General features: G+C 54.5%; 10 protein-coding genes across 10 annotated transcripts; 3 read left to right on the top strand and 7 right to left on the bottom strand.

The window, feature by feature from the left end:
- Positions 1-3: 3 nt before the first annotated feature.
- Positions 4-1,024, bottom strand: J7T55_005554 (dioxygenase swnH1; the record flags this gene model as incomplete). The annotated part of the gene is made up of 3 exons (XM_053133056.1): positions 4-159; positions 227-694; positions 761-1,024. 3 exons carry the CDS (start codon positions 1,022-1,024, stop codon positions 4-6), a joined length of 888 nt encoding a protein of 295 aa, XP_052989169.1.
- A 494-nt stretch (positions 1,025-1,518) lies between these two features.
- J7T55_005553 (uncharacterized protein) lies at positions 1,519-2,646 on the bottom strand (the record flags this gene model as incomplete). The annotated part of the gene is made up of 1 exon (XM_053133055.1): positions 1,519-2,646. The coding sequence occupies one exon, from the start codon at positions 2,644-2,646 to the stop codon at positions 1,519-1,521; it is 1,128 nt and encodes a 375-aa protein (XP_052989168.1).
- Positions 2,647-3,945: 1,299 nt separating this feature from the next.
- On the top strand, positions 3,946-6,175 carry J7T55_005552 (Glutaminyl-tRNA synthetase; the record flags this gene model as incomplete). Its single annotated transcript, XM_053133054.1, has 4 exons — positions 3,946-4,318; positions 4,585-5,100; positions 5,191-6,020; positions 6,095-6,175. 4 exons carry the CDS (start codon positions 3,946-3,948, stop codon positions 6,173-6,175), a joined length of 1,800 nt encoding a protein of 599 aa, XP_052989167.1.
- A 743-nt stretch (positions 6,176-6,918) lies between these two features.
- On the top strand, positions 6,919-8,442 carry J7T55_005551 (uncharacterized protein; the record flags this gene model as incomplete). Its single annotated transcript, XM_053133053.1, has 2 exons — positions 6,919-7,107; positions 7,183-8,442. 2 exons carry the CDS (start codon positions 6,919-6,921, stop codon positions 8,440-8,442), a joined length of 1,449 nt encoding a protein of 482 aa, XP_052989166.1.
- A 1,373-nt stretch (positions 8,443-9,815) lies between these two features.
- On the top strand, positions 9,816-11,279 carry J7T55_005550 (uncharacterized protein; the record flags this gene model as incomplete). The annotated part of the gene is made up of 1 exon (XM_053133051.1): positions 9,816-11,279. The coding sequence occupies one exon, from the start codon at positions 9,816-9,818 to the stop codon at positions 11,277-11,279; it is 1,464 nt and encodes a 487-aa protein (XP_052989165.1).
- A 746-nt stretch (positions 11,280-12,025) lies between these two features.
- J7T55_005549 (uncharacterized protein) lies at positions 12,026-14,535 on the bottom strand (the record flags this gene model as incomplete). Its single annotated transcript, XM_053133050.1, has 5 exons — positions 12,026-12,655; positions 12,718-12,894; positions 12,951-13,519; positions 13,581-14,218; positions 14,306-14,535. The coding sequence occupies 5 exons, from the start codon at positions 14,533-14,535 to the stop codon at positions 12,026-12,028; spliced, it is 2,244 nt and encodes a 747-aa protein (XP_052989164.1).
- Positions 14,536-15,258: 723 nt separating this feature from the next.
- J7T55_005548 (acetyltransferase) lies at positions 15,259-17,436 on the bottom strand (the record flags this gene model as incomplete). The annotated part of the gene is made up of 3 exons (XM_053133049.1): positions 15,259-15,858; positions 15,988-17,295; positions 17,359-17,436. The coding sequence occupies 3 exons, from the start codon at positions 17,434-17,436 to the stop codon at positions 15,259-15,261; spliced, it is 1,986 nt and encodes a 661-aa protein (XP_052989163.1).
- Positions 17,437-18,758: 1,322 nt separating this feature from the next.
- J7T55_005547 (uncharacterized protein) lies at positions 18,759-20,492 on the bottom strand (the record flags this gene model as incomplete). The annotated part of the gene is made up of 4 exons (XM_053133048.1): positions 18,759-18,893; positions 19,226-20,134; positions 20,196-20,410; positions 20,474-20,492. 4 exons carry the CDS (start codon positions 20,490-20,492, stop codon positions 18,759-18,761), a joined length of 1,278 nt encoding a protein of 425 aa, XP_052989162.1.
- A 2,530-nt stretch (positions 20,493-23,022) lies between these two features.
- On the bottom strand, positions 23,023-24,385 carry J7T55_005546 (uncharacterized protein; the record flags this gene model as incomplete). The annotated part of the gene is made up of 3 exons (XM_053133047.1): positions 23,023-23,251; positions 23,329-24,283; positions 24,355-24,385. 3 exons carry the CDS (start codon positions 24,383-24,385, stop codon positions 23,023-23,025), a joined length of 1,215 nt encoding a protein of 404 aa, XP_052989161.1.
- Positions 24,386-24,968: 583 nt separating this feature from the next.
- On the bottom strand, positions 24,969-26,908 carry J7T55_005545 (mitochondrial ribosomal protein subunit s4; the record flags this gene model as incomplete). The annotated part of the gene is made up of 2 exons (XM_053133046.1): positions 24,969-25,939; positions 25,999-26,908. The coding sequence occupies 2 exons, from the start codon at positions 26,906-26,908 to the stop codon at positions 24,969-24,971; spliced, it is 1,881 nt and encodes a 626-aa protein (XP_052989160.1).
- Positions 26,909-28,000: the final 1,092 nt, after the last annotated feature.

Genomic DNA, 28,000 nt, shown 5'->3' with positions numbered 1-28,000 from the left:
TCTTCATGTTTCCCGAGGTCCCTGTTGAAGTAAGAATTCTGGTGACTTCAAATCGACCCAGCCAAGATTAGGTTCAGACTGCTTCCAACCCAAACGATCCTGCACAAGCTTCGAGTACGTCTTGACATCTTCAATTGGATAGCTGAGGAACGGAATTTCCTTGAGACGCGTTGTTAGCATGCTCTACGTTTCATTATTAGTCTGAGGCACGTAGTAAGGGGTTTACCTCCTGACGATGAACGCCACTGCACATAAACATGATGTGCACTGTGCGACATCCACTCGGCAGGGAATATTGCCCAGCGCCGTGATAGAGACTCCCTAGCATGACAAAAGCCTCTCCGACTTTCAGCTCGGCATTCTCGACTCCTTTCATTCCGTCCGGCCCGAAATCTGGCTGCTCATCGCCCCAGAGGTGGGATCCGGGAATGATGCGAGTTGCGCCATTTGCTTCGAATGTGTCACATCCGGGAACAAACAGCCCCAGAAGCATGTCACGGCCTTTGGAATACTTGGTCGCCTTGACATGCTTGGCATGGTGGTTTTTGTCGTCGCGGTGAAGCTTTTGTGCTTTACAGCCAGGTTGCGAGGACATGGTAATAGAGATAGAGAGAAGAGGATCAGACCGTTGAACCTTGGTCTCATCGCCATACCAAATCTTGGTTTCGAGGCCAATGAAGTGATCGGCAAGGCTCTGTTGAAGAAGGCTTGTAAGTGACAACTTGAATGGCCATAGAGCAAGTCAAGTTTCCGAGCGCACCTGGTAAAGGGGATCCGAGAAGAACTTGTCTCGGACTGTCTGGCTTCGGCCGACCAGTCTAGTGCATGTAGCAGTCCCTCCGTTCAAGGCACCAACCGTACTGCCCGCTTCAGTGAGTGAGGCGTCGAGATACGGCTGGACTTCTCTGTTCGCTGCTTCGATCGATGCGAGGTCGGTAAAGTCTTGCACCACAACACATCCATCTCGTTCAATGGCCTCAACGAAAGACTGGAGGCCGGCGCCTCGTGAGATTCGCTGGACCATTGTGAAGTTCACGATTAGAAAGAAGAAGCTACAGCAAGTGGATAATTTCGCCCTTCGGAGGTTAATGGTATGATGGAGAAAGTAGTAACCTTGTAAATGCTCAACAACGAAGTATGGTGTCATAACGGGTGGGACACTGCCGTGACCTGTCATATATTAACAAAAAAGGCAGGTTTAAGAGACCGGCATAGGTGTGATAAGCAGATTGGAGAAGATAAGCTCAATATTATCCGTCCTGCAAACATTCAACACACAGCCAAGATGTCTCGCCGGAGAAATGCCGGACATGCCCATCATCCACGAGCACTTGACAGGAAATAATTCAGTCGGTACGACACCATAGTATCTCGAGATCAGAGCACGAGAACGGTGAGACGTATCCCAGTACTCCGTAGGACCCTGGAGTGTTAACGGTATTGTACTTAAAAGATGCAACGTATATTCATGGCATTTCAAGAGCATAGCTATGAATCAAAACTGAATTCTCGCCGTGCTCAGACTATCTTCTTCGCCATTTCAGTCCTCTTCGCTTCCTCAACGAACCACTTGCTAGATTCCTCGAGCCCTTCGTATACACCCACCTTCGGCTTGTAGCCGAGGATTCGCTTGGCCTTGTCACACTTGAGGGTTCGTGTAATGGTACTCAGGTGGACGGCTTCCCTGGTAATAGGAGCCTGCTTCTTGCCAAAGGAAAAGATCCAAGTGCTCCACTCGCTCACTGTAGCTGCCAGCATAGCAACCCAGTAAGGAACAACTTTGATGTCTTCCTGCTTAACAGACATGCCAATGGCTGCAGCAACGGCCCGCTGAAAGTCCCAAAAAAGGACTGGCTCATCGTTGGTGATGATAAAGGCTTGGCCGTCAATCCGCTTCTCAGAAGGCGGAGCAGCCTTTCCGTACGCGTCGATCAGAGCATGCGCAGCGAGGAGATGAGCATCCACGAGATTGGAGATATAGGTAACATCGTAGTAATTCTTTCCGGGCCCAATCTGTAAATTCGCTTTTCCAGCTCGGGCTTGAGCAATGACTTTGCCCAGGAAACCAAAATCACGCGCTCCAAACACAGTAGCGGGACGAATGGATACTGTCATCATAGAAGAGTTTCCATTCTGACGGTTTGCTGCAAAGATTTCGTCTTCGGCCTCGACCTTAGTCAAAGTATATACACGTTTCTGAATTGGGTATCGAAGGACTGGTAACAATTCGTCGGCGTCGATCAATTCGCTGATATTGTCGTGGATGACCGAGGACGATGAGGTATAGACAAAGGCCTTTACAGATTTTGTCTTTTTAGCCGCATCTAACAGATTTCTTGTACCGTCGACATTTACGCTGCGGAATCGAGCTGGGTTCAGAACCAACGGGTCTGGAGATGCGACGTGGAAGACAGTCTGGGGCTTGATCTCAACAAAGAAGGACTCTACGTCCACAGAAGATGTGATATCGCAAGTGTGGTAATGAGCACCCTGAACTTGGTTCCTCGCAGAGTTTAAATCAATGATGTGGATTTGGCAATTGGGATTCTCTGCGAGGAGGCCTTCAGCCAAATGAGAGCCAACGAACCCACAACCACCTGTTATGATGACAGGACTGAGGTCCGAAGAGGTGACTTGGCCCGACATGGCGATGATGTGATGTTTTCTAAAGTTGGTGCGGCTTCCGCTTGCTAATGAGTTTGTGCAAAAACATTAAGGTTGAAAATGTAGGTGGGTGGTCTTTACCGTGGGGTACACTGTCACATATGCTAGGGCGGCGCTGACCCACCCGGACATGGATAGAATCAGATAACAAACGCACAGGCTTGTGGTGACAAGCAATAGGGGTTTGAACAGAGGGCGTATCTGAAAATCGCACATCCTCCACCCAGGCACCTAGGCAGGCGGGCCAAGGCCCACCTGTATTACCACGCCGATTTAACGCCTGACTAGGCAGTAGGTACCACTCGCACAACTCCAGAGTGCAAGTGTCAGATGTCATGTCCACCTGTGTTAAACGTCTCCCTAAAGAGTGTAGTCACATACAGAGAACTTGGCTCTATTTTTGTACGTGGGCGCATGTACTTTGATAGTACAGGAGCCTTTCCTGGACATCGTGCAGTGCAAGTATCCACTTCCGGTGCGATCTCAGCTGGGAGTACAAGTTTACTTGCTCACCAATATTTGCCGATACGGGCAGGTAGCGGATCCAGAACCAACAACCAACGAAACTATCATCGTCGTAGCGACCGCCGACCAGTGCTGAGCCGCAGAGCTGCAGAAATGTACCTACTACCGAACATCTTCCGAAGACGCGCACAGCCCCAAAGGCGGCTGGGAACAAAACAACACCACCTGTACTGGTACTTCCCATGGGCGTTGCGGTGAAATCCTTCGTTTCCATCCATTAATGTCGATCCACTACAATACAACCGTTGGTTGCGTCCTAAGATTGGGCGCACGCAGCCAACATGCATGCACAAGCGCAGGGTATGCGACTAACTGCGCTCTAGTGTTATAAATCATTGTTACATGTTCTTATCACCTGGAATACCATCTGAATACAAATCCGTTCATTCGGTCTAATCATTACATGGGGATTAAGACACTTAAGAAATGATTTATCAAGAAGAAAGATATCAAGAGACTTATATTAGGCAGTCAGTCGCAGAGTCGCTAATCGCCAAGCAAGTCGCGGAGTGTTCCCTCAAACCCGAGGGCTGATGTCAAATGAGATACAAGGATTAATGTCATCTGACTGCAGCCCTCCTCCAACCCAACAGGTTGACCGTGGTGACTCACCGGCGCTACATACTGTAACTACATACAGATATAAACATATCAAGTTACTCAGCCGGTGTTTTGCTAGCCAGCAACACTGAAGCTTGCTGGCCCAGCCAATCCCAACGCATCTGTAGATTACGCATCACAGCCAGACTGGACGCAATGGCCGACCAAGCCACGGAAGCCACGTCTAAGCTCCAGCTCGACGAAGAGACGGGGGAGATGATTTCGAAGAACGAATTCAAGAAAAGAGCCCAGAAGCGGGCCAAAAAGGCAGTGGCGGCAGCCCGCACGAGAGAGACCGCTGCAGACCAAAACCACGAGCCCAGTCCAGCGCCAGCTCAGGAGCCGGGTCTTCTTGATCTAGACGCGATGTTCAGGCAGGGCTGGCTGGCGGATGTGTACAAGGAGCGGGCGAGTCGGGAGGTGGTCACGAGGTTCCCTCCGGAGCCCAATGGCTACCTACATCTTGGCCACGTGAAAGCGATTGCTGTCAACTTCGGCTTTGCCCGCTTTCATAATGGCAGGGCTGTTTGTATCCCTCCCGTGCTGGTGCTCCCTTATACCATTGACTGACATTTGATGTCTGGGCAGATTCTCAGGTGGGAAAAAGTCGACCTGTTGTGTAGTGATTTGTGTTGATTGAGCCTAGATTTGATGACACGAATCCCGGAAAGGAGGAAGAGAAGTACTTCGTTGCCATAGAGCAGATCATTAAATGGCTAGGTTTGCCTGACACCCCTTTCGAGCCATCATCGATGCTGATGAAGAATACACTGAAGTGCTAATTTAATTATGCAGGCTTTGAGCCATCAGCCGTGACCTACACCAGCGACCATTTCCAGAGGCTATACGAAATGGCAGAGAACTTGATCCAGCTTGGCAAAGCTTACGTCTGCCACTGCGACCCGGCGGAGACCAAGAAGCAGAGGGGAGGGAAAGACGGCAAGGAAGGGCCTCGGTATCGCTGTGAGCACGCCGAGCAAGATGCTGCCAACAACTTACGAAAGTTCCGCGACATGAGAGATGGCGTGTACAAGCACCAGGAAGCATTTCTGCGCATGAAGCAGGACATCGAGAATCCGAACCCGCAGATGTGGGACCTTGTTGCATACAGGATTCCCTGCAAAGCACATCACCACCGCACAAAGGACAGGTGGAAGATCTACCCGACGTATGACTTTGCGCACTGCCTGTGTGACAGCTTCGAGGGGATCACACACAGCCTCTGCACGACGGAGTTCTTCCGCTCCAGGGAGAGCTACGAGTGGCTCAATCGCACACTGGGCGTCTACGAGCCAATACAGCGCGAATTCGGTAAGTCAACCCCCCCCCCCCTCTTTTCCCCTTCCTTGTGAAGTGGCACAAGCTGTAGGTCTCACGGGTGACTGACATATGCACCGTCAGGCCGTTTCAATATTGACAACACGGTGATGAGCAAACGCGCGGTTAACGAGCTGGTCGAAAAGAAAATCGTCCGAGGCCGGGACGACCCACGCCTCTACACTCTGGTCGCCCTCCGCCGCAGGGGCGTCCCCCCGGGGGCAATCCTGGCCTTCATCAACGAGCTGGGCGTGACGACGGCCAAGACTACCACGCAGACGGCACGCTTCGAGCAGTCGGTCCGCCGGTTCCTGGAGGCGTCTGTCCCGCGCCTGATGCTCGTCCTAGACCCCGTCCCTCTGGTCATTGACGGGGTCGAGGGGCTCGCGGCGACGGAGATCGAGGTTCCGTTCTCGACGAGGGACCCGAGCATGGGGAGCCGTGCACTGCGGCTGACGCGGACCGTGTACGTTGACAGGTCGGATTTCAGGGAGGTCGCTGACGACAAATTCTTCCGCCTTGCGCCGGGGAGGACGGTTGGGCTCCTGAAGTTCCCCTCGCCCATCACCGTGACGACCTTTACCAAAGACGGCGCGGGTCAGGTGAGTGAGATACGAGCCGTCCTGGACAGTGCTGCCGGCAGACCCAAGGCATATATCCAATGGGTTCCGGAAGGGTCAGCAAAGGTTGAAGTCCGGGTCCACGGTCGTCTCTTCAAGTCTGATGACCCTAACGCTGCGCCGGGGGGCTTTCTCCAAGATGTAGATCCCCACGGTGAAACAGTATATCACTCTGCCATGATCGAAGCTGGATTCGAGAAGATCCGTCGGTCAGGGCCATGGCCCAGAGAAGCTGGCAGGGGACAGACCATCGAACTCGACACACCCGAGAGCATCAGGTTCCAGGCTATGCGAGTAGGATACTTTGTAAGGAACTTCCACCAATGTTGATTTCATTACCGGCTGTCGGCTAACGAGCAACATTTCAGGCAATTGACAGTGACAGTACCGCCGAGCATATCGTTCTGAATCGGATCGTGTCGCTGAAGGCAGACGCTGGAAAGGACTAGGACCCATGGGCACGACCGTGGATCGAGATAACGCCGAGGCAGATTTCTATTTTTTTTTGTTAAACATATGTGCTCTGGTCCTGTGTAAGATTGGAAAGAAAATGACCTAATTGGTGACTCTATGTACGTCCATCTATGGATATCTCTGTAGGGTGGTCGTGGGTGGTGCATCAAGGAGATACGGAGGAGCATGTGTGCAACGGTGGACGGGACTGGTTCTACTAAGTACCTAGGTATCTTCGTACCGTCTGGGATGCATCCCATTCTGACGGAACCAGGGACGGAGTCGACCGTGCCGCCAGCCCACCATGTAGGCACGTAGGGCCACCAACCCACTCCCTGCTTCGATGAGCACGGGCCACATTGCCTTGATTTAATGCCGAGCTCCCCAGTCCCCAAGCTGGAGAGGAAACAAAGCCCCACTTTGGCTGTCGATCTGCCCCGGCGCGTCACCCAAACACCCCACAACACCTAGGACGCGACATGATCAATTGATTCTTTTCTGCCCTTGTTCTTGGTGGTGATTGTATGTTCAATTGGATCAATGACGGCATAGTCCTGTGACATTTGTCTCCCCTGCACTCCCTCACCACCCTGAGCTCCCGCGCGCTCAGTTGGTCCCAGCTCAATTGGAGCTCGTCTTTCGCGCCGACAGCCTTGAGCCTTGAGCAGGGCAGATACTACCTTGCACATTGGATACCAGGAACTTTGGTTGGCTTGATCACAGAAAACATACACAGAACATGGAAGACAAAGACCTCGAGGCGTCCCTAGTTGCCACGGTCAAGGAGCTCTTTTCCGGCCCCAGCCGTGAAGACCTCTCCGTCAATACCGTGCGGACCAAATGCGAGAAGAAGCATGACCTCGAGGACGGGTTCTTTGCCAAGGGCGAGTGGAAGACAAAGTCGAAAGAGATCATCAAGAACCAAGTGGTGTGTCACCCATTCCATCTTTACTTGCCAACCTGAAGCGTGTGCTTTGCGCCGGAGCTAACCCGGTGCCCACAGAACGAGCTTGTCGCAAAAGAGGAGAGCGGGGAGCCCGCGTCTTCGCAGGTGGCTCCTTCTGTAGAGGATAAGGAGCCGTCGCCGAAGCCCAAGGGAAAGAAGGCGCAGAAGAATGGCACCAAGCGCGCACAGCCCAAAGCGACCAAGCCCGCCCCGAAGAAGAGACAGAAGAAGGCCGCGCCAAAGGCCAAGTCGGAATCAGAGTCCGAGCTGAGTGAACCGCCAGAAGATGACGAGGAAGAAGAAGAGGAAGACAATGATGATGATGCATCCGAAAAATATGAGGAAGAGAAGGCCAAACCCAAGAAGAGGCAACAAAAGAAGGCCAAGGCACCACAGCGCGGTCGCAAGCGAAAGGCTGCCGAGCCAGACGAAGAAGATGAGAAATCCTCCATCGTGGCCGACGGAATAGAGGTCTCGACCACGGCCGTGAAAGAGGAGGCAGACGAGAAGGAAGACTCGCCCCTGTCCGAGCCCCCCAAGAGCGAAGAGGAAGAAACCAAGCCATCCGTGGCCGTCAAGGACGAGGGCGATAGTAGCCCCTTGTCCTCGGTGATTGACGACGAGCCTCCGCCTCCCAAGAAGAAGCGCAAGTCGAAGGAAGCACCCGCCAAGAAGACCAAGGCGGCCGTGGAGGATGACGATGGCAACAGCAGCGAGCTATCCTCGGTGATCGACGACGACCCGCCGGCAAAGAAGAAGCGCAAGTCCAAGGAGCCAGCGGCCAAGAAGGCAACTGCGTTGTCCAAGGGTGCCGCGGCGGAGAAGGGTAGCCCGGACGAGGCCGAGATCAAGAAGCTGCAGGGGCAGCTGGTCAAATGTGGCGTGCGTAAGATCTGGGGGTTCGAGCTGAAGGGTTGCGGAAGCGACGCCAAAGCCAAGATTCGGCACCTGCGCGGAATGCTGCGAGACGTGGGCATGGACGGACGGTTCTCCGAGGCCAGGGCAAGAGAGATCAAGGAGAAGCGCGAGCTGGCGGCCGAGCTGGAGGCGGTCAACCAGATGAACGACCTCTGGGGCGTCGAAGGGCGGCGGGGCCGGAGGTCTGCGGCGCCCAAGAAGAATTTGAGGGAGGATAGTGGGGATGATGATGATGATAATGAACAGGATGAGCATAAGAAGCACGCTGATAAGGGGGTCAAGGACAAGGGTGACGGGGAGGAGGGGGAAGACAGCGATGCGCCAAAGGTCAGCTCGCGGAGTAGGAAGGTCAGGCCGGAGCTGGCTTTCTTGGGCGACGACGACAGTGACGACGACTGAAAGGTGTCTTGTGTTGTCTGTCTGTGTGGGCGAGCATCGGTCGTGCGGACTGGAGCTGATCAGGGAGTTTTTGGTGGCGCTGTCGTCCAGCCTTTGGGGGCGGGGCGTGTCCACAAAGACTCTTAACGTTTTCCGATGGGGGATGATTTCCTCTCTGTTTTTACCTACTAGCCAGCCACCGCTTCAATCTCTCTCTTGATTGAAGCTTGTACAACTACAACGGCCATGTTGTAATGAAATGACTGGCACAGCGCAGCTCAACGTCTTGAACCATGTGTGCGTTTGTGTATGTGCAAGGTGACTCTGACACCGTCAAGCCCTAAAATCCCCTCTCTGTCTCATTTCACTTCATCTGCCCGCGTTCATCCGCTGCGCTATCAGGCTGAAGACGGCGACGGAGCCCATGAACAGCACTGCGTTGTAGAACTGGATGGTTGGTGGGGAGTCAGCGCGGTTCGTCATGATGAGTGTCAATCATGAGAGCAAACTGGAAAAGCTGGCGGACGCCACAGGATGAACGGACTGCTTTCCTCGAGACCTCCCTCTCCTCGTCGTCACTCCTGGCTTCTATGAACAGCCTCCGCAGGTTTGGGAAATTGGCCTGGCTGTTGTGTCAGTCGATGAATGTGCATCATGCCTGCTGATGGAGGGTGTAGGTACATACCATGATGGCAGGCCTGGGTATGAAGCTATTTATTGAGGAGGGTGTGCCTCATGGCCGGATTGCAGGTTCGCAGTTCTATTGCATGTGCATGCGTTTGATCAGACGGATTTTGCATTACAACATGTGAAGTTGTCAAGGCAAAAGATAGGTTGAGGTCGAGATTGAGGCTTCATCATGAACAGCATCCTGTTGGGCAATCCATCTCGAGGTCGAAGTGATGACTAAGCCGTGGACTGCCCCTTTCCCCCTGTCACGAAATCTCGCCTCTCAATGGTGCTTGTGACAAGCATCAAATCCGTATCAACATCGTATCGTACATCAGCACCTCCAGCGACCAGCCCAATGGAGGGAGCGAGAGTAGCCTGTTTGGTAACCTGGTCTTCCAGTCAGGAAGGCTTGTTTTAGGTAGGTCTAGGTGAAATGAATCATCGCTGTGCCGGCACATTGGCTAGCCTCGAGCCACGCAGCTACCCCAGATTCTCCCAACACGTCATGTCTCGTCCTAGTCGGGTACGTACTGTACGTCTACTCAGGTACTCTGATGAAGTATGAAACACAGGAAGAATGATGAATAAATCCCTGTCGTTCGTTCCTCACAGAAAAGAAGCCAAGCCAACCTTCTCACCATGGTGGTGAGCCGCATCTATACCCACTTACACGCATAGTCCACAGCCCTACAACATCACATTTACACACACACATTTCAACAATGTGGTCTCAACTCGAACCTACTCCTCCTCACCTCACCTACCTCACCCTGTCCATATTCCTGATCGCCTACTCCCTGTTCTCCCTGCTCATCCGGAACCGCCTTCACCTGTCCGAGCCGCCTCTTGCCGTGCTCTTCGGCATCCTCCTGGGGCCCTCCCTCCTCAACGTGCTGTCCCCACACCGTGACTGGGGCTTAGACGATGTCTTCACGCAGGAGTTCACCCGCGTCATCCTGGGCGTCCAGTGCTTCGCCGTCGGGATAGAGCTCCCGGCGCACTGGTTCTCGCGCGGCGGCCACCGCGCCTCGGTGCTCTGGTTCCTGGGGCCCGTCATGACCTACTCGTGGGCCGCGTCCAGCCTGCTCGCCTACCTGGTCTTCGGCACCAGCCTGCCGACCGCCGCCGTCATCGGCGCCTGCCTGTCGCCCACCGACCCCGTGCTCGCCGCCAGCGTGCTCGGCGGCTCGCGCTTCAGCAGCCGCGTCCCGCGCCGCGTCCGCAACCTGCTCTCGGCCGAGAGCGCCTGCAACGACGGCGCCAGCTTCCCCTTCCTGTACGCCGGCCTGTACGTCTTCGAGACCCGCTCCGCCCGCGACGCCGTCCTCGGCTGGTTCTTCGTCACCGTCCTGTACCAGTGCGCCCTGGGCCTCGCCATCGGCTACGCCCTCGGCCGCGTTGCTAACGCCCTGCTGCGCTTCTCCGAGGGCAAGGGCTACGCGAGCCGGCCCAGCCTCGTCGCCTTCTACTTCCTGCTGGCCGTGCTGTGCGTCGGCATCGGGAGCACTCTGGGGCTGGACGACTTCCTCGTCGCCTTTGGCGCGGGCATCGGCTTCGCGCACGACGGCTGGTTCTCGAGCAAGAGCGAGGAGGTTCAAGGCGAGGCCTCCTTCAAGAGCGTTGTCGACCTGGTGCTCGACTCGTCCATGTTCGTCTACTTCGGCGCGATGATCCCCTGGGCCTCGTTCGTGCCCCGGCCGGGAGATGTGCTGGACGGCCACATCGGCGTCGGCAGTCTGATGCTGTTCCTGGCGCTCGTCCTGCTGCTCCGGCGGCTCCCTATCGTGCTTGCCCTACAAACGGGGCGCCTCGTCCCGGACGTCAAGACGTACAAGGAGGCGCTGTTCTGTGGGCATATCGGGCCGATGGGCGTCGGCGCGCTGTTCTTGGCTATTGAGGCGAGGGCTCACCTCGAGACCGGCACCTCGCACCCGCTGCCCCATCCCCGACCACCAATTGGGCCGCCCTACGACGACAAGACCGTAGCCAAGGAGCTCATCTGGCCTGTCATATGCTTCGTCGTCCTCGGGAGCACGGTAGTCCACGGCCTGAGTGTTCTGGCCATAAGTGTCGGCTCGTCCCTGAGTAGGAAGGTCGGCGAGAGAGCGCCGCTTCTGGGAGCAGAGGTCGAGGCCTTGGATGGGATGGTGCATGATTCAGAGAGCGAGGGCGAGGGCGAGGACTAGCTGTGCTATATGCAAAATAGCCCATAAAACAATTGCATTGACATTTTTACATGCCATTGCTTCCAGCGTCAAACCATAGACCGCACCGTGGCGTTTCCAGTGCGCCACCATCCCTGCTTAATTCCTGACTTATTCTACATCGAAACATAGGCGCAATCACATTGTCCAGGCATCGCCGGCTACACGGGACAAAGTAACAGCAGCCGAGCGCCATCAAGTCCTTTACCCTTCATCCTGACCAAGACGCGCCATGATGCTGCCACCCTCTACCTCGACATTTACAATATATGCTAGAATAAAGATGCTGTAAATTGTAAGCCGAATAGCAGAAGAGATGCTATAATTGCTCAGGTTTGAGACTCTTCAATGTGTGCTTATGACAGGGATGGGTTAGGGATCCACGGATTTGGACCCCAGGTGCCCTGGCTCTTTAAAGGAGATCAGGCTTTGGTGAAGAGATAGAGCAGACGCACAAGATGTGAGAGTAGTGCTCGCATTACAAGGCCGGGAGCATTGTCACTGGGAGAAACACAGACGGCCTTCCCTCCTTGACACAGAGGAGTAAAGGGGGCAATAGTACCACAATCAAGCGACCTCATAAACGAAGTGACTCCAGTTCCATTACTCACGCCTCTGGATTCATGCCCCTGATCTATACGTTTCACTTTTTCAACCAACCATCATTGCCCGAATGACCGCTGAGAACTCCCCCCAGCCCCAAGATCCCCGATGCCCCTCCTCTCCGTTTAAAACAGTCCTAGCAGGTCATCGCTCCCACCGCCACTCTGTGCGGGCTGGCCGCCCGTCCCTTGCGGGTGCAGCTGCTGTCCCGGCGGAGGCGGTGCGCTGGTCCCAGTCAGGTCCATGCCCGCGAAGCCGTTCATCATGTCGCCCATGGCACCACCCATCGGCGGCGCGGCCGACGAGCTTGGTGCTGGTGAGCTCACGTCAAACAGCCCCATCATGTCCGCCATGCCGCCCGACGCGCCACCGCCAGGTGTGCCGACCGCCGGGCTCGCGACCCTGTCTGGCGTGGCCGCGGCGCTTGCCTGCTCCTGCGAGGCCGGCGCCGCGCCGTCGAAGTCGATGTCCAGAAGGTTCTCGACGTTGTTTTGTGATGAAGCGCCCCCGCCGTTGGCGGCTGCTGCTGCGACTGAGGCGGCGATGGGGTTGTCTGCGGCCTCGCGGCGCTGTTCCTGGATGGCGGCGCGTTGGATCTCGTCGGCGCCGAAGCGGCCCTTGCCAACAAACGACTCCGGCGGCTTGTGGTAGACTGATGCGAGGGTAGACAGCTCGCCGAGGAGTTGCTCTAACAAGGCGGTAGGTAGACTTGAGATCGTTGTGGAGATTGCGGGTTTCTGAGAGAGGATAATGTTCTACAAAAAATGTCAGCTTATGTGGCACTTCTTGATATAAATGCATAAGAGCTGTGACATACCTTGGCAACATCGAGGTCCCCTGACAGCAGTCTCCAGTAAACGTAGGCTCGGTCTCTGATGTCTGGGTTATCGTTATCCGCCGTTGCTTGTTGCAGCACCTTTTGCACAAGCCCTTGGTTGTTGCTTGGTTTCTTGAGGAACAGTTTCACCACTGCTGTGAGAATCTGCAGTTGTGTCTGTAGAAATTGTGTGAGTATCTTTGCTGAGCCTGGATCCCGGTTCCGTTGCTTACCTGTGTGAATTCTTCCATGAACTCGTCCGTGAACCCAGCCAATATCTCATCTGCATTGTTGATCTTTTCCGCGTACTCTCCCACGATCCAGATCAACGATCCTCGTGCGTTCGGCTCGTCCAGCTCATCAATATGGTTGCACAGAGTAGGAATTACTCCTTCATAGCCCGGGTATTTCCGCAAAATATCCTTAATCACCACTATGACCTCCTGCACAACGTAGTTGACTTTGGTTGCTATCAAGTCCAGGAGAGCATTGACGCACTTTTCAGCTGCACTCTCGATCTTGATGGCCACCTGCCCAATGGCCTTGATCGCGCGGCGCACAAAGTCCATGTCGACTTCGAGGGCGTACTCCTTCAGCTCGGCAAGCAGGTGGTCGAAGTTCTTGTCGTTCGATATCCGTACCATGATCTCAAGCTTCTGCATTTTGACGTACGGAGGGTCGTTGTACTTGCAGAAGAACACCCTGAGCTCTTTGCTGAGAATGTCGGGCTTGGCTTGCAGGAGGAGGTCGATATTTCTCAAAGCGACGTATTGGACTTCGGGAGCGGATGCAACGAGGGTCACTAAAGACAAATTGTTAGAACATTCACACACCTGTCCACCCCAAGTTTAGGACGAGCATACCTAGAGGAGGAGCCATCTTCTTAAGATACTGCCGCACCAGCTCCGGACTGATGATTCTCATGTGAATGAACACCACCTTGACAGCCGCTAACACCACGCTGGGGTTAACATGCTGGAATTGCGGCGCCACTCTTTCACAAATGTGCTCCGACTCCTTAACGTCTGCGGGTGGATAGTCCGCCAGCGTCGACAGGATAGTAACTCGTCCCCACTCCGTACACTCGGCAATGGCCATCAGCAGCTTCTTCAGGGTTGTCGGCGTCACGACGAGTGCCTTTGTCTCGGGCGCGGTCTCGTTGATCTCAGACAACGCCTGGACCGAGTTTGCGACCACCATGGGGTTCGGATCGCCAATCAATTCCTGCAGGATCTCGAGGAAGCCGTTCTCGATGCACATGCTCGGATTGAGGTCGAACAGCTTGGCGACACAGATGGCCGCCGTCTTGCGCACGTACGGACTTTCGTCTCGGAGGGTTTTCCGCAGGGGCTCCTCCATGTAGTCCACCATCTTGTCCACCCTAATGCAGCCCATTGTTCGTATGGCCAGGGCTCTTATAAGTGGGTTCGGGTCTTCTGAGTCTTGTACGAATGTGTTGACAGCGAGAATGCAAAGGTCCGGATGTGATTTCGCGTAGTTCCTTTCCGAGGGCGGATGCATTAGAATCCAGGCACATTTGCATTGTAACGACGGGGTACAGCTCCCGGGAATAGGTCTCAAGGCTCACATCAGATATAGATAGACAAGCTTCTTCTGGTCCAGGTCGCCCGTGGCAATGTTCTTGAGGACATCGGGAAACAGGGCAGAGACATCCTTGCCCAAGGTCATGGCCATGATGGTCTTCTGGATGGCCTCCTTCCTCTCGTACGCATACTGCGAGACGAGCCCGGCACGCAGCTCGAAGGTCTCGCCCTTACGAGGGACCGCGAACGCGCCCTTTATCCGGTTCACCGCCATCGTGTAAGGAGCTTGTGCGCTGGCCGCACAGCACTGCTAAATCGGTGTGATTGTGGGAGGTCGGGAGTAGCGTTTCGAGGAACCGGACGGGGCTATAGGGCGAACAGGAGTCGAGTAAGGTGGACAGCTAGTCCGCCACGGTGCTGTGCCACTGCATGCGATTCGAGAAGCTCAGGGAGGTTGTGCAGGTTGGCTTTGGCAGTTGTCGCCTCGGCCCCGGAGAGTTGAAGATGGGTTTACTTGGGCTCGGGCGTCGAGCGTCGAGGGGCACAGCGCGACGTTGGCCAAGCTGTTCTGACAGGCCGCGGGCGCTCGGGCCACCCTTTAAGTGTTGCTGCCCCTTTCAGGGGTTATACATGCCTGTGAGCTGAAGGCCAGACCCTGAGAATTCAGTGGGGGAAGGGGAGGGGGGTCAACACAAGAGTCGATTAAGTGTAAGGCAAAAGAATCTGGTGTCGTCACATATCCCCTAGAAGTTGTGGTTATCTGACTCAGTTCACTTTCGCTTTTTTGAGTATTCTATTGGGTATCTCTATTTCCATGTTTCTGAATGCCTCTCATCTTTGCTGCCATATTGGGTGGCAGTCGGCGGTGGGAAGCAGCGAGGCTATCATGGCCTCGCTCTGACAATTACTTGCCAGACTGAATCGTCTTCTGATGCCTGTCAGTTCGAAGTCAGGGCCAAGTGAGCATTCTCGCCTGCGCAACCCTGTGGCCTAGGTACTATCCAGCAGCTGGATAGCCAATGCCGAAGACACCAGCGTCCTCTTTGTCCTTATTCCCTGACGCAGGATCGCCCCCATCTACATCCACTCCGACTTGGTCATCCGGCTCAGGGGTCGCAAGAACATGGCCGACGCTCATCTTCGATAGATCATCATGTTCCCCACCGGTGCCTGCCAACTCGACACCAACCCCGACACCGACATCCACATCGAGGTCGTCGACCTCCATCCTGGCACCTGCCCCATCCACGCCGTCATCATCTGCCTGCTCCATGAGTATCATGTCAAGGTCACGGTCCACCGCATCATCTTCAGCACCCTCGACGTGGCTGTGGTGGCCAACGGCAAGCAGGTCTTGGAAGCTGTTCGCTTCTACGTCTGTGTGGTACGGGTGATACGGGTCGTGATGGTGATGGTGATGGACGTGTATGGGGTGGTGGTGCGCATATGAGGACGGGGATGGATGGCTTGGAGGTGGCTGGTTGATGATCTGTGGATCTATGGGTTGATAGGCCGGGGAGTGCACGACGGGGAGTGGCAGCGACTGCCCCTCGGAATGGGAGGAGACAGGTGAGTGCCGGGGCAGACTGTGATGTTGCTGGAGCGTTGTGATATGCGGATGCCGCATCATCACATTGTGGTGATGATGCTGACTGTGCGGGAGAGGAGTGTGTTGCGGTACGGGTGAGTCTGTGGGCGTATGCAGAGTCTGTGCCGGATAACTCACGGACATGTCATCATGGTGAACCGGGTAAGGGGCCGGGGAGAAGCTAGGCAGGTGGGCGTGGGCGTGGGCGTGGCCTGTGTCGGCTCTATCTGGCCTGTCTGCCACAGGCGTCGAGACAATATTTGCGATGGCGGGGATCACAGGCGCAGACGAGACGGTAGCAACCGGCGCAGGAGCAGCCGGAGGAGTAGTGGCATCACTTTGCTTCTGGGTTGGTGTTGGCGGCTTCTTCTGATGGACAGAATTGCCGTAGACCAAGCTTGTATTTGGCTTTGACGAGTCCTTGCATTCGGCACACGCCCTAATTACATCGGAGACGGTCTCTTTTATCCGAGACCAGTGATACTTCTCAGCAATGGTGGCGGTGGTCTTGTTGATGCCGCCGTGGTGCTGCGAGTGGACCTGACGGGCAATGTCGTACTGCTTCTGGGGGTCTGAGATGACCTCTTTGTCCTTGAGCATGAGTTTGTCGTCATCAAGCAGCTTGTAATGTGTCGCGGCGCTCCGAAGTCTGCTTTTTTCGGCCCGGTCAGCGCCGTTTGGGTATTTACCGTATTTGAGATAGAACTTGATCTTGTCGAAGCGTTCTTCACTCACAAGTTCCTCGCTGTTTTCGTCGACCGAGAGGTCTCGTCCGTAGATGATGGCGTCGATGAGCCGCCCCGGATAGCTCTTTAGGTTGCCGCAGCCCTTGACCCTGCCGATGCGCTTGAAGCCGAGTGCGTCCCAGATCTTGCAGGAAGCCACGTTGGTCTCGTAGACGAGGTTGAAGACTGAATACGTGTAGCCCAGCTTTGGTGCATAGTCGAGGTAAGCCTCGCCCATCAGCCGGCCAACACCACGGTTCCTCGCAGCATCCGTCACAAGGAAGCCAGCATTGCAGACATGAGAGCTCCGCCCTGGGTAGTTGGGCTTGATGTAGAAGCTGCCGAGGCACTCCTTGGACCAGTCCTTGTCGTCAACCACATCCTCGGGCTTTTCGATCTTGCCCAGCAGCATGATAGCGCCAAAGTTCTGGAACCAGTAGGATGCAAACTTCTCAAATGGCATAGGGTCGATCATGGGATATGTGTCTCCATTGTTGACCTCCTTGGCGAACTGGTCGCTCAGGTACCTGAGAAGCGAGACGGGCACTTGTTGGCGAGACACAAAGGGGACAATAGTGGCTACTGTTTGCCTGTCTCGAAGGGTCACTTGACGAGGCACGATACTAGCCGGCAACGACGGGTTACTTGGGTCCGGATATGGAGGCTCCCCACCGACGCGGTAGATGGTGGGAGATGCTGGGTCATCCATCATGGCCGGCATCTTGCCCGGCGTTACACAAGACCGTGAGTATCCAGCGCAGTGCCTTTTCGCATGTCAGCTTACAATTTCTATGCCTCTCTGGCCAGCAGCAGGTCCCTGAGACCAGAGTTCTGGGGAAGCTGACCCGTCCCCGCCCACCATCGGCGTCGGTGGGAGGGATTGTTTGGGGTGCAGTGCAGCGCAGCCACCGTACCTTTTTCTTGCAGCCGAATAGGCTCAATGGAATTGTTGGCAGAGTGGCGCGAGTCTGTGTTCAGAGTGCTTGTCAACACAAGACGGCAGCCAATGGGGTCAGAGTTGCACTATTCTTGATGGGTGCATGTGTGAGCGATGATGAGATGTGCGGGAGGAAGAGAAGTGCGCGCGGGGTGGGATTTGAACTGCAGTGAGACCTTTACTGCACCTGAGCACCTGAGCACCTGAGCACCTGAGAGCCTGGGAGCCTCGGGCCACTGACACTGCCACTGCCACTGCCACTGCCAACTGCCACTCACCAAAATTCCGACTTCCGATCCCGGACTGCAACCCCTACAGTTGTGCCGGCTATCCAGACTTGAGTGTCGTCTTGCGCCCTTTGCTTTCAACATTCCTTCTCTCTCAAAAACCAACGAAAAGACAGCATTGGGCTATATATACTCGCAATCCCATGTGGGGTGCCGTGGCCAAAAGGAACCCTGAAGGAAAACACACATTGTTGCTCATTGGCCTCGGATGTCGTGCATAACTCAGCGCGCATTTGCGCATCGAGACATTCGATACGTAGCCGGCTTGTCCCCCACCAGTAGTGCCTCAATGCAGATTGTAGATAGGCCCAAGCCTGGCTAATCGAATCGGCTAATTAGAATCTTTGTAAAGCCCGTTTCCTCCCAGGCAGGACTCAAAAAACACTCGTGTTAAAAATATGTATCATCGCAGTTATAAACACTCAATTCTCTTTCTACGACTCGCAATGAGTCTATTACTTACATGACTATTGCGAGCACGTTAATAAGCTTAGAGAAATTGACAGCAACAAGGAGCGGCGGAACTTTCACTTACTCGTCCTCCAATCTGTTGATGTGGAAATCAAGACGGTCTCCCGAAATGTATTTGGTAACTCGTTTGCGAAGGTAATTTGAACGAGCCTGAGGCGGGAAGGGGGTGACTCTCATTATTCACGGGAATATTGATGCAAACTGTAGAATTGGACTTGCTAACGGTTTTTGAAAGACTAGGGATGCCTCAGATAGTCTTCATATTGACCAAGGTCTCGAGGACATATTCAAAGACTTCTGCTACAATAAGATTAGCGGAGAAAGGGTGTCTTGATCCATCAATGGCAATGCTATGGAGCAATATCACGAAGCTAAAAATTCCCTGCCAAATTACGACCGTCATTTAACTTTATAATTCAGGCCACTGTGGGGGTGAGAGTAGATGTATTTATCTACGGGGCCGAGATGCCATCTATGAGTCAATATGATTCAATAGGCGTTTGATTCCTCCATATTCCGGACTTCTTCTTCGAATTTTCTCCATTCTTGAGGGCTGCCTAGGGCTGCGATGGTGCTCGTCGAAAACTCCAGCTTGGCCCACAACTCCCTCCGTGGTAGCTTTCCCTGCTTTGTACGTCAATCTAAGTACTAGGATGTCTCTCGTCGTGTCTTCGAGAATCATTTTTCGTCTTCTAAAACGCATAGTCTACTACCAATGCACATGCCGCAAGAAATATCAATATAAGAAGCATGACTGCAATGGATTCTACCACTTCCTCCCTTTTTCGTTCCGTATCTGCTAGGCTTCTGAATCTCAGCAAGAACCCGGCAGCTCTGTATACAATGCTGCTCATCGCTTCGCAGGGATCCGGGGCGTAAGTTATATCGGCTTCGGGCAAGTGTTTTCCAAGCAACCGTTTCGCCTTCTCGGCGTCTGCCCATGAAGCAAGACGCACCATCGTGGAGTTCTGCATTTCCAGCCTGGACACAATCCGTTCCACTTGCAAACCATGCTTGCTCAAGTGTTCGAGGATTCCTTTCGCGAAATGCTCCTCCTTGGGCCGTACCTTGGACAATTTCAAGACACGCGAGATGGAACCAGTGGCTGGTATCTTGTTCATTGATCGGGTGAGCTGAACATCGGTGACACGCTTGCCCTTGATCAATAGCCCGCGCTCTTTGGCCACATCAAGAATCCTGCGCGCCGCGGCGTCTGTGCAGAATTCAATCGCAGCCATTCTGTGCGACAAGAATCTTGCGCTGAAGACAGGGCCCGGCATCAAAGTGACGAGAGGCTCGAAGAGATCAACCAGCTTAGTTCCCTTTCGGAGACCTCGCATAGTTATTATGACTCTCTCGTGCAGACAATTGTTCTCATCGGTCTTGTGGGCGGCGGCATCATTTTTTCGCTTCTTCCCATCGGCAGTGGTCTTCTGTTTTGCTAGCAGGTCATCTGCAAGCTTCTGTTTCCTCAAGTGATCCTCCTCCGTCTCCTTAGATCTTGCCTGCCGTTGCTCTTGCTTTGGAGGCTTTTCTTTGATTTTATCGGTTCTGGCGGTTCTGGGACCGTATGGTCCTGTTTGAAAGTCATGTACGTCGGCTTTGGGTCCATGCGACTTGGTTGTTTTGGGCTGTTGGTGCCCTACTTTAGCTGTTGTTCTGATGTTCCTCGTTCGCATTTCATCATCCTTCCTCCGAGTGTCCTCTTCGGCCTTCCATTTGGCTCGCAAGTTGTCTACGACCGAGGCCTGGCGAGCCGTCATCTGTGCTCTAGCAGCTGCTGCTGCCCTTTGCCTGGCCAGCCTTTGCTGATCGTGCTCCGCCCTCTTCCACTCGACACACAGGTTTTCGTAAGTTTGTTGTAGCTTGGTAATGGATCAGTCAGCGATAACGACAGCACTAATATGAGCAAGAAGTATTGCTCACATTGCGAAACCGAGCCGCCGCACCTGGGGACTTGTCGCGATCTGGGTGCTCCACCTTAGCCTTGTTATAATAGGCCTTCTTGAGGTCCTTCACCGATGCTCTTGGATTTACACCAAGCCTTGCGTACCAGTCGTACCATCCCTTCTTGTCCTGGCCTGAGGCGAAGCGAATCTGCTGGACGCGTGACGGGAGCCATACCCATCCCTGCCCTGAGGCTGGATTTACAGCCGCAAAGCATTGTCCACGGAGATATGTCAAACTGCATTTGAGGCCCGTACAGTACGAGGCCTGGTGCATGGTAGGCGATGCGCCTTTTGAGCCAACTATGTGCAGTGAGGAATCCCTGGGTAGCAAACATTGGCAATGTCTATTTGATGTGGCGTCGCCACGCTCGTGCAACAGTTGGCGGCACGCCAGACCAATCAGGAGTACAAGTTTCAACAACCAGGGTATTTCCGCTCTTAGCACGTGAGAGTGCGGTGATACCAATTTAAAAAGAAAGAATCGGTAGATACATGGGCCCCAATTCATCGACTTCAGGACTGGAACCGAGCATAGGAAGAACTTGCATACATTTCCCACCTATGCCACAAACCCTGACTGGAACCCATCACATCCAGCTGGCATCAGACGTACCTGAAAAAGAATTGAAACAAGATAGGACGCCTTTCGGTGAGCGTTTTGTTGTGAGTACCCCCTGTATAGTTGGCGACAATGTAATTCATAAACATGAGGCGCATTACTGCTCATGTCAACGTCGCTCATCATATTCAATGTACTTCAGACGCTGGAGGCTCCTGAACACAAGATATGTACAATCATAAAATGCGGTACTCTTCACATATCTACTACGAAGCCCAGGATTTTAGCTTCCTAGTAATGCGGGCTGACTTAGTCCAGGTACGCACCAACTTTTTCGTCGTACTCTGCGAAATCATTCGATTCTTTTATATTTGGCTTCCATGATAGGCATCAGCGCACAAAAGTCAACAACGCCTCCGGTGGTCCAGTATACAGTATTTCCACTCTTAAGCATAGAAACACCCGAAACTAGGTCCGCCACAAGAAACAGCCACGGTGGGGAATCGTTCCCATAGTTATAAATGACCAGGTCGTAAAGTTTCAGGTCGGGGTCCACCGCGTAGTGCTAAGCACCAGAAGCGCTCGACGAGTTGCCATATGCAGCTGGAACCTTGTCGTTCTGACGCCTCGACAACGCCTGGACGGTATTACTATCGGCCGCCTCGTACGGAATAAAAACGATCGCGGTGGCCGCTCTGGATCAGTCGTTGCCGTCGGACAGGCCGATTCGGCTGACTCCGAGTTTGCTCATGGTGTCTCGGCACAACTCGTCCTGCTGCGTCGCGGACGAGAAGCGCTCGGTAGATGGACCAAGTCTTCGAGCAATAATCGACTGAGCCGCTGTTGAGCTCCAGGAAGCCTTCGAGCAGTCATTCGGCAGGTCCTCGAACCTCAAGCCGATATGAATATCTCAAGGTGACACAGATATCAAGATTTTTGCTGGATGAAGCGAACAGCAAGCCAATCCGCCATTATATATTTGACATAGAATTCCCGGAGGGTGTTGAGCAGTTGGCATAAGAAGAAAAGAAACAAAGCTAAATAATTGACACCCAGGAGAGCTTCTATTATTATTCTTTGTTCAGAGAATATGAGACCGAGGGTTGCTTGCCATGAGGCTATGATCTAGTCCACAAAGGCATTTATTATCTCTATGATAATAGCCATGAAACTCGACCACAGGAAAAAGAAGCCCCACGTGTTGACATGCTGGAGCTGATATCTACAGAGACATTGCTTCGCTGCGACGTTGTCCACGTTTGAAAATAGCAGCGGAAACATATCCTATCTTAAACATAGAGATCTGTAATGAGCTACCAGTCCATCAAAGAAACCGGAAGGCGGTAATAATAGTGTCCTAAATGGATCAGCAACATGTTCTGTGCGCTCATTGAACATCATATGTAGCTGGACATTGTGAATTATATTTAAAGCGTCCATTATCGCAAATGAACTCCAAATGAATATCAAGAATGTGAAATAAAAGGATGGCCTGATTAATATGACCAATATAGTCGGGACCTAGGTAAGTTGATGTGTTCAACTGTTAACTTCCTACAACCCTGCTGACCCAGGCCGGGCCCAGTCCCGGTGTCGCTTCCCGTGACACGAATGATCCACCCCGCGCAAAATCTAGCAACATGGATTTAATGATGTTTCCAGATCTCAAGGCAACTTGGCCGAGTGGTCTAAGGCGCTACGTTCAGGTGTTCACATCTTCGTAGTCTCGAAAGAGGCGTGTGTTCGAGTCACACAGTTGTCATTACCTTTTGTCCAATGCTGCAAGCCATTGTATGAATATTTTGGTAATTCCACTGGAATGTGGCAACTCGCAGAGCTCTCTCCAACGCAGTGATGCGTAACTAGCTGTCGGTTTGTAGGACGGGTGCATCACCTGAGCATGTGAGGAGGGCAGCGCCTCTTTTTCACATGACATGTGTATTCATTTCAAGGAACTGAAATTCCCATATGCCTTTGAAGTGCTTTGGAACGACGAGAAAGGTACGAGAGGCGGGAAGCATGACATATATTTACAGAGGAACAACCCAATTGACAGGTTTTTGAACCTCCTCGGCGACAATCACGCACAATATGCACACCACTACGGCGCCTCTTGTTTTACCCAGGGCAACATGGACGGCGACGAGACAGAACGCCACAGAAGACGGGTTTTCTTCTTGACGTATGCATGCACATGACATCGTACATTTTCTACAACCACATGCATCTACAAACCCATTTACTCCTAGTAAATCGAACGACTGCGGCTGTTTCCCTGGGCCTCCGCTCTCGCCGCTTCGATCTCGGCCTCCGCCACACTGGCCCTGTTCTTCTTCTCGTCATTCATCCACTTTTCGATGTCGGGCGGGTTCCTCCATGTGCAGACGCCCCTGGCGGCATCCGCCTTGCGCCGCTCCTGGCCGCGCTCGCCTGCTCGGCCCAGGACGCCGGCGATAACGCTCACGGATCGAAGACTATTGCGGCGTTAGTAAGTGGTATCCAAGGGCCCCTGAAAACATGACGGAAGGGCATAAAAGAAAGTAGAACGTACCTGTCATCGTTGCCGGGGATCACATACGTGACCTGCGTCGGATCGGCGTCCGTGTCGATCAGGCCGATGGTGGGGATGTTCTCCTGGGCGCACTCCTGCAGCATGGTGTAGTTCTCGAGGGGGTTGAGCATGACAACGAGGTCGGGCAGCAGCGGGCGCCGCTCGGTGAGGTGTTTGTCGAAGCCGGCGAGCGGGCGGTCCTGCTCGTCGACGACGTGGATGCCGCCGCGGCCGAGGATCTGGTCGCGGTTGGTGATGGTGCCGGGCACCCAGCGGCTGAAGAGGTGGCAGGCGCCGGCCAGCTCGGCCGCGCGCGCCGTCACCTCCATCTGGCCCTTGCGGTTGCCGACGAACAGCATCAGCCCGCCCAGGTACGCCACCTCCTCGACGACGCGCGCCGCGCGCCGCAGCGCTGCCGCCGTCTCCTCCAGGCTGATGATGTGGATGCCCGCCCGCGCGCCGTAGATGTACCGCTGGTTCGCTGGGTTCCACAGGCTCGTGTGGTGGCCCATGTGCGTCTGCGACGACATGAGCAGCTCCAGCGTCACGTCCTCGGGCCGCGGCGGGTCGCGTAGCAGTGACGACGGGTCAAACCGCTCTTGCACCACGGAGCCCACGTTGCCGATCGCGTCCTGTACCTTAGTAAACTTGCGGTGGTTCCGGGCTATGGACTGGTCGACGGCGACGGTCGGCTTGAGGCCATAGCCAGCTCGGGGCTTGTGACCTGGTGCCGTGTGGGAGTTGGCGGTTTCGGGTTCTTCTGAGGCTTCGGCGGCGGGCTGGCTCGACGACGGCGAAGTTCTTGCTGCCGGTCTGTTATGAGGAATATCTTCTGAGGCAGGAGGTGGAGGGGGTTCAGCGAATGTCGTTCGCAGGGGCGGTCTTTTGTCGCCGGTCGAGAGAGCTGCTTGCTGTAGACATGATCGCCTTACTGGCGCGGCAAAAGCCAGTCGGCCTGTTGTTGATGGCGAGAGTCAGTGGCTGGTGTGTTTTGGAGTGCGAGTGTGCAATTGAATATGTACATACCGTGCCGCAAAGCTGAATTCCTTAATATCATGGTTACTGGCGAGGTTCACTGGATATGAAGCTCACGCATGAACCTGCACCAAGTGATGAGCTGCATCTTTTCCCACCTGCTCGACCCAGAATTTTGGGCCTGCCGCGGGAAGGGCACGCACTGGCAGGCACGCGATTGGACAGTAAGCTAGGGGTGGGTCCTCCAATACCTTGCACCTTCACTCAGGTACGTACCCAAGCAGTTCCCCTTCTGCATTTTTTCGATGTGCTTTACTCGTCTAGACAGTTGGAAAAAGCTGCGTTGTAATTAGTACATCTGTCATGAACAAGTACACTTGTTGTTTCATGGTTCGGTAGAAGAATTGGAAGCACCTAGACAACCTCCCTACGCTCGAGGACCTATACATCGAGGAAACTCATTTTTGCATCGCATTGGAATATCATACAACGATCAGGTGATGCCTATTAGTCTATGTTCGTGGGGGGCACGTTTCCATACAAACAACATGTGCACCGTCTCACTAGATATAAACACGTCTGTAAACACGACTCAACAACGCCTGCTCAGGGGATATCGTCTTGTTTCTAGAAACCACCGCTTCGTCATGCCAAATCTACTGCGTCTATCGGCTTGACATGCGGCCAATAGTGAAGGTCGCCACAATAACAATCGCGAGCGTTGCAATCGCACCGGGGAGGAGCAATTCGTTGGGAACACCAGGGACCACCTGCTCTGGAGGCGCGTGCCTGCTGCGGTGTCTCCTGGCCCGCGCGCCCCGTGGCGACTCGTCCTCGCTCTCATCCTCCTCGCTGTCGTCCTCGCCGTCGTAGTTCCTCCTCCTGCGCTCCCGCAGAACACTAGACGCCGGGGGCGTGGGGATGACGGGCTCTGGAGCGGGAGTGGGTACGGCCGCAATAGGGGGTTTCTCGGGATCATGGACAAAAAGATCCACCTTGTCGTGGTGGCTCTGACGTGCGAGGAGGATCGCTTCCAGCAGGTCCTGGTCAGTCGTGATGGATACCGAGTCACCCTCGTCATCCAGATAGCTAAGCGCGAACCCGGTGGAGGACAGCTTGCCGTCCTCGACCGTGGGTGCGCCACCAACAGAGTCAACCTCGGAACCGAGCTTCGAGATGACATTCACAACAAAAGTATCCATGCCCTGCGAGGCAATCACTTGAAGACGATGTGTGCGGCCGCTTGGGGTCTTAAATTTGAAGGGGAACGGCAGCTCGCTGGGTGGCAGCTCCGGGGAGTGTGCCAGGGCGCTCTGCGGGGGCGAGTCGACTCCAGCGTGGGAGGCCGAGTCGCCAGGTGCGACGCTGTCCAAGATACGTTCCCTATTGAGATCGGGGGACATCAGCGAGCGCGAGCCAACGTGGCTGCGATCGTGGTGGGTGCCGTCGCCAGAAACCATGGATTCCGTCTCGTGGTCGAGGGACAGCCAGAACTTGTTCCATGCAGGGCCCTCGCTGTCCGTTGTGGACATGCCGTTGATTTGCTCCAAAGTCGCGTAGGTCAGCTTGAGTACATCGACCATGCCAACGATCTCACCGCCATCGTTCATGACAGGGAGGTTAAGGTAATGACCATCTATAAATATCATCAGTATGTCACACAATAAGCAAGCACTTCTTGCGAGTGCCACGTACCGTGCATCTTCCGGAGAGCTGCCTGGATGCTCATGTCGATAGGAGCAAAGTCAGGGTGAGGGGTCATAACACGGACGACACTGCAAGTGGCTGGGTCCAAGCCAGGAGCGATGACACGGAGAACGACATCCTTGCTGGTGAAAATGCCCGTGATGGCGCCGTTGTCCTGAACCAGGACTGCAGTGGTGTGGTTCTCCTTCATCATCTGGGCGGCGTCCCTGACTGGAGTCCTGACGCTGACTGTGACTGGGGGCTCGCCGTTCAAGACAGACTCCAAGGTGGGACCCGACATCTTGGATCGCAGGGCCTCGACATACTGAATGATCTGCTGGGGTTGGCTGGATCCAAGTTCTGACTGGACACCCTCGAGCGCATCATACAGCTTCCTCGAGGAAGAGTAGGCCCTCTCCAGCTTCTCCATCGCATCGTAGAAACACTTTGTGATATCGAGAATACCCGAGATGTCCTGGTTCTCGTCCATTACGGGCAAGTGACGGAAGCCCTTGCGCACCATTAGGTCGAGGGCATCGGTGGCACTGGTGTCGGTTCGGGCGCACAACGGGTTCTTGGTCATGATCTCGGCGATGGTCACGTTGACTGCCTTGTGTCCGGCTCCCACGACCCGGAAGGCCAAGTCCTTGGCCGTAAAGATACCCGCGATTCTATCATCGTCGTCGGTGACTAGCACGCAGTCCTCTCTCTTCGCGGCCATCAACTGGGCAGCCTCGGCAACGGTTGTCTGGGGCTTGATCTGGAGGGCCTGGCTGGGCTTCAGGGCGAGGACGGTTCCGGGAGGAGCCTTTCGGGTGTGCCTAGCACGGCCGGTGAGGTGCTTCTTCTTGGAGAGGTCGCTCTCCAGCTTCCGGCGGATCGCCTGGACATAGTAGTCAGTAGGCATACCTCTAGACATGTTCGCGGCTTCTTTTGGCAGGCCTGGAAAGAGGGAAGCGCCTCAGCAGCTCGCGGAGGTTGTTTCGTGAAGCTCGAGAGGCGTGGAGGCGACATGGCTTCGAAGTGCGATGTACGGTGTTGACTCCCGTGGCTTCAGGGGGGTTGTTGGGGGGAGCCCGGCGTGACAAGCTCGACAATTTCGAAAGCAATGCAAAGTGACTGACCTCATCCCTCTTGGACTGCTTCTGTCTGCTGGTGCTGACCGTGCTGGCCCCGCCTATCTCGCTATTAGTAGCGAAGCTTTCTTTGTGGCCGAGATCACCTCCATGAACAGGCCTGGGGATGCCAGAGCCAGCGCCAGGGCCAGCTCCAGCTGCTGGGCTGTTGTTGAAGGTGGGAATTCGGCCACGATCGGCCCCACGACTGGGCGTACCTCGCATGGTATTGCCTGACATTGCATAAACTTCTCGGCCGAAGCGGGTGGGCGAGAGCGAGATTTAGCCGCGCGTGGTAATCAAGGAAAACAATGCGCGAGTTTGGGGTGGGTGGGAAAAAAGGCCTCGCTGCTGAGAGTGGTTGTTGCGTGTGTGTGTTTTGGTTCGTCAAGGCGGGCTGTGAGGTCGGCAGGGCCTGAAATGGAGCATAGAAATCCCAGAGCTGTGGTTGACTGCAAAGTGACAGGCCCCTCCAGTAATATGATATCAGCTGGGATTACTGATGTGGACTGATGTCGGGGGTCGAAAGGGGAGAGGGAGTTTACGGGATCCTGACTTTTTTGTTGTTTGTTTCCGCGGGGCACGGGCCAGCTCCTGGTACTGGTCCTGTGTGCGTCTGCAGGAGCATGTGCGTGCACGAGTCTCGCTTGACTGGTCGGTTCCCTGGGGTGCGTTACTGGGTCCTGCGAGCTGGGGCAGACACTGACTGGGGGGGTCGGGGGAGACAAGGTCACACGCAGCATGGAAGTTCAAATAAGTCAAATAACACCGCGCTTGGCGTGGAAATACCGTGTGTGACAAAATAACATCAGATTTCACCTCGATACTGCACTATCGCGACTCAATCTCGACCGGCAGAGTCTGGCCCCTACATGTACCTGGCAGGTAGTTAATCA

The sequence above is a fragment of the Diaporthe amygdali genome, assembly GCF_026229845.1.
Source record: "Diaporthe amygdali strain CAA958 chromosome Unknown NODE_34_length_500367_cov_65_467389, whole genome shotgun sequence".
Classification (NCBI taxonomy): Eukaryota; Fungi; Ascomycota; class Sordariomycetes; order Diaporthales; family Diaporthaceae; genus Diaporthe; species Diaporthe amygdali.
The sequence above is the reverse complement of the archived record's forward strand: the minus strand, read 5'-3'. Positions and strand labels throughout refer to the sequence as shown.